We start from the raw sequence: 3,478 nt of genomic DNA on the forward strand, positions 1-3,478 counted from the left end.
TGCAATAAATCTCCAAACGTTCAATATAAATTCGATAGATCATTTCATCACATGAATATTTATCAGATTACAGTCTGTCATTTGTTTGTATATATAAAGCCAGGCAGATATACTGAACATTTAAACACAAGGAGAACATTCATGCTGCATAAAGAAGACATTTGTTTTATACAAAAAATTCAGCCAATACTAATTCTAATTTTACTGTGGAAGGGTAAATAAATAGGTTGCGCCTGCACTGTTATGGATCATAGCAAGCATTCCAATGTGACGAAAGTGCCACTCATGTCTATTTCTATCCATCTCCATTTATAGTCAGCCAGTGCTCTGATTTTGATAAACCTTATCTCATACTCTCCAAAGCATGTATAAAAGCACAAGGCTGTCTCATACAGCTTGTGCTTCTCTCCCATCTCCTGACGACTGGCTGCGAGCATAAGCAACATGGCCCCCAAAAAAATCGAACCCAAGAAACCAGAACCCAAAAAACCTGAGGCTAAGAAGGAAGAGTCTCCAGCTCCTGCTCCTGTTCCAATCCAGGAGGAGCCCAAAGAACCTCAGGTTGATCTGAAGAGTATTGCATTGGAGTTCTCACCAGACCAGATTGAGGAGTTTAGAGACGCCTTCACTCTATTCGATGAGACACCAACAGGAGAGATGAAAATAAGATATGCCCAGTGTGGAGATGTGATGAGAGCTTTGGGTTATAACCCCACTAATGCTGAAGTGCATGCTGTTCTAGGGAAGCCCAAGACAGAGGAAATGAACACCAAGATGCTGGACTTTGATACGTTCCTCCCAATGCTGCAGCACATTTCCAGGGCAAAGGATCAGGGTACATTTGAGGACTTTGTTGAAGGGCTTAGGGTATTTGACAAGGAAGGCAATGGTACAGTGATGGGTGCCGAGCTCCGCCATGTTCTGGCAACTCTGGGGGAGAGACTGACTGAAGATGAGGTGGACCGCCTCATGACTGGACAAGAGGACACAAATGGGTGCATCAACTACATCTCATTTGTCAAGCATATCTTCGCCGGGTGAGCTAGAGTCTGTCTTTGTGTGACTCTAAAGATATCAGCATTTAAAGGACTTTTAGAAGGAAAAGTTGATATTGGTGCATGTAAAATAAAGCTGATTTCTCAACTGTCATTTTGTACATTTTTTTATTGCCGATATCTTGTAGGTCAGGTTAACTACATTCTAAATAAAGTGTGCATGGTTGAAGCAGTAACTATGCTTAGAAGCACCTTTTTACGCATCCAGTGGGATGCAAATGCTTTTCACAGCATGTAAGTAATCTAAAACACTGGGAACCTGTGTTCTAAGGTCTTTAATATGTATTAATTGAAGCAGTTTACAGAAAAGCATAATATATCTAGACAAGTATAAATAACCTTACACCAACCTTTCACCAATTTACTAGTGCAAAAAATATACAAAATAGCTGTTGGCTATGCTATCTAAGGAATTTTAAAATGATCTGACCAAAATTAATGAGGCAGTTTTTGTCCTTACGCAAAGAATGTAATGTGCAACTGTAATTGTCCTAAAAGCTTATCAAAAATTTTAATCACTTATATAGCTAGTCAATTTATTGCATTGCATTTCTCCCAGATCATACAATTCAAATATACATCTGATTAAATTTAAACACCTTACATGACAATGTCTAAAACACTTGGACTGAAACTGGACCTTATGATTCTCATTTGCATTGAGAATATTGTGGATATAATATCACTCTCTTAAGTGGAATACACACAGTGCTCAACCAAAATCAATATAAAGCTGTCCCCTGAGGACGGGGATACTATTCTATTAATGATATTTAAAAAAAGATAGAGAATGTAGACTATACAGATGCAACTTGACCACTTCCCCAGTGAAATGCTTGTTCTTCTACAATATTTCAGTTGTGCTTTTGTGCATTTGTCGTTTTCTATATTGCTTATGTAAAAGGGACAGACATTATGATAGTGAAACATTCACAATTAAAAGGCAACTTCTTAAACAATTATATGACTTGGATTATACAGTACTTACAATTGTATTAGTAATAAGAGATAGTGTACACTTTCATGCCACTTTATTAGGAACACTTTTACACCTGCACGTTTATGTAGTTGTCTAATCAACCAGTCATGTGTAAGGAGCACAGTGCATTAAAACATGCAGATACAGGTCAAGAGCATCAGGTAATGTTTACATCAAACCTCAAAATGAAAAACAAATGGGCTGGAGTATTTTAGTAACTGCAGATCTCTTGGGATTTACACACACCACAGTCTCATCACAAATGCTGTGTAAACATAAAAATCTAAATGCTTTTCTCATCAACATGGCTGTAAAGTGTTCCTATTTGAGTTTCTATTTGAGTTTCTATATATGTCTTCTCAGCTCAGACCAGTCTGGTCATTTTCCTCATTGGTTTCAACTTGCAGACCCTCTGTAAACAATTTTTATTCACAATAAACTGTTCATAAGTTGAGGAAAATAGGCTATAATTATATAAAATTACTCATGATTCCTAAGAACTTTCTGAAAGTAAATGGCAATAAAACTGAGGCTCTGCTTGTTGGCACTAGGTCAGTTGTGTCTAAATCTAAATATTTCTCTTTACATATTGACAATACTGCAATCTGTCCATCCTCTCAGGTTAAAGGTTTGGGTGTCATCTTGGATAGCACACTATCTTTTAAAGCTCAAATTAATAATATAACACGGATTGCATACTTCCATTTGCGCAACATTAATCGTCTCCGTCCCTTTCTTTCAAATAATAATACTGCAGTTCTCATTCACGCACTAGTCACTTCATGTATAGACTACTGCAATGCTCTTACAGGTATTCCCTCCAAATTGCTGCATAAGCTTCAACTGGTTCAGAATTCTGCAGCTCGTGTTCTCTCTAGAACACCTTATACTGATCTCATTTCTCCGGTTCTCCAGCAATTGCATTGCCTTCCAGTAAAATATAGAGTTCAGTTTAAAATCCTGCTACTCACTTATAAGGCACTTCATAATCTTGCACCACAATACCTTACTCAACTTCTCCAGGTTTACACTCCTTCACGTGCACTCAGATCTTCAATTTCTCTTGTGGTACCTCGGATTCAACTTACTACTATGGGTGCCAGATCTTTTAGTTATGTTTCCCCCCGCCTATGGAATTCTCTTCCCCTCGATGTTCGCAATAGCGAGTGCTTGCTGACTTTTAAAACGCGTCTTAAGACTTATCTTTTTATACAGGCTTTCTTATAACATGTTTTATTGAGACTTAAATGCACTTTATATATATATATATATATATATATATATATATATATATATATATATATATATATATATGCTGTTTGTTTATGTGTTTTGTCTTATGTAATGACCTGTATATTGCTTGTAAGGTGACCTTGGGTGTTCTGAAAGGCACCATGAAATAAAATGCATTATTATTATTAAGAATTTCATAAGCTGGATAGTT

General features: G+C 36.8%; 1 protein-coding gene across 1 annotated transcript; it reads left to right on the plus strand.

Moving 5' to 3' along the window:
* The first annotated feature begins 381 nt into the window (after positions 1 to 381).
* cmlc1 (cardiac myosin light chain-1) lies at positions 382 to 1,149 on the plus strand. The gene has a single exon (XM_060884213.1). It carries the CDS (start codon positions 445 to 447, stop codon positions 1,039 to 1,041), a length of 597 nt encoding a protein of 198 aa, XP_060740196.1. The 5' UTR covers positions 382 to 444; the 3' UTR covers positions 1,042 to 1,149.
* The last annotated feature ends 2,329 nt before the right edge of the window (positions 1,150 to 3,478 follow it).

This window comes from Tachysurus vachellii, chromosome 12 (genome assembly GCF_030014155.1).
Source record: "Tachysurus vachellii isolate PV-2020 chromosome 12, HZAU_Pvac_v1, whole genome shotgun sequence".
Classification (NCBI taxonomy): domain Eukaryota; kingdom Metazoa; phylum Chordata; class Actinopteri; order Siluriformes; family Bagridae; genus Tachysurus; species Tachysurus vachellii.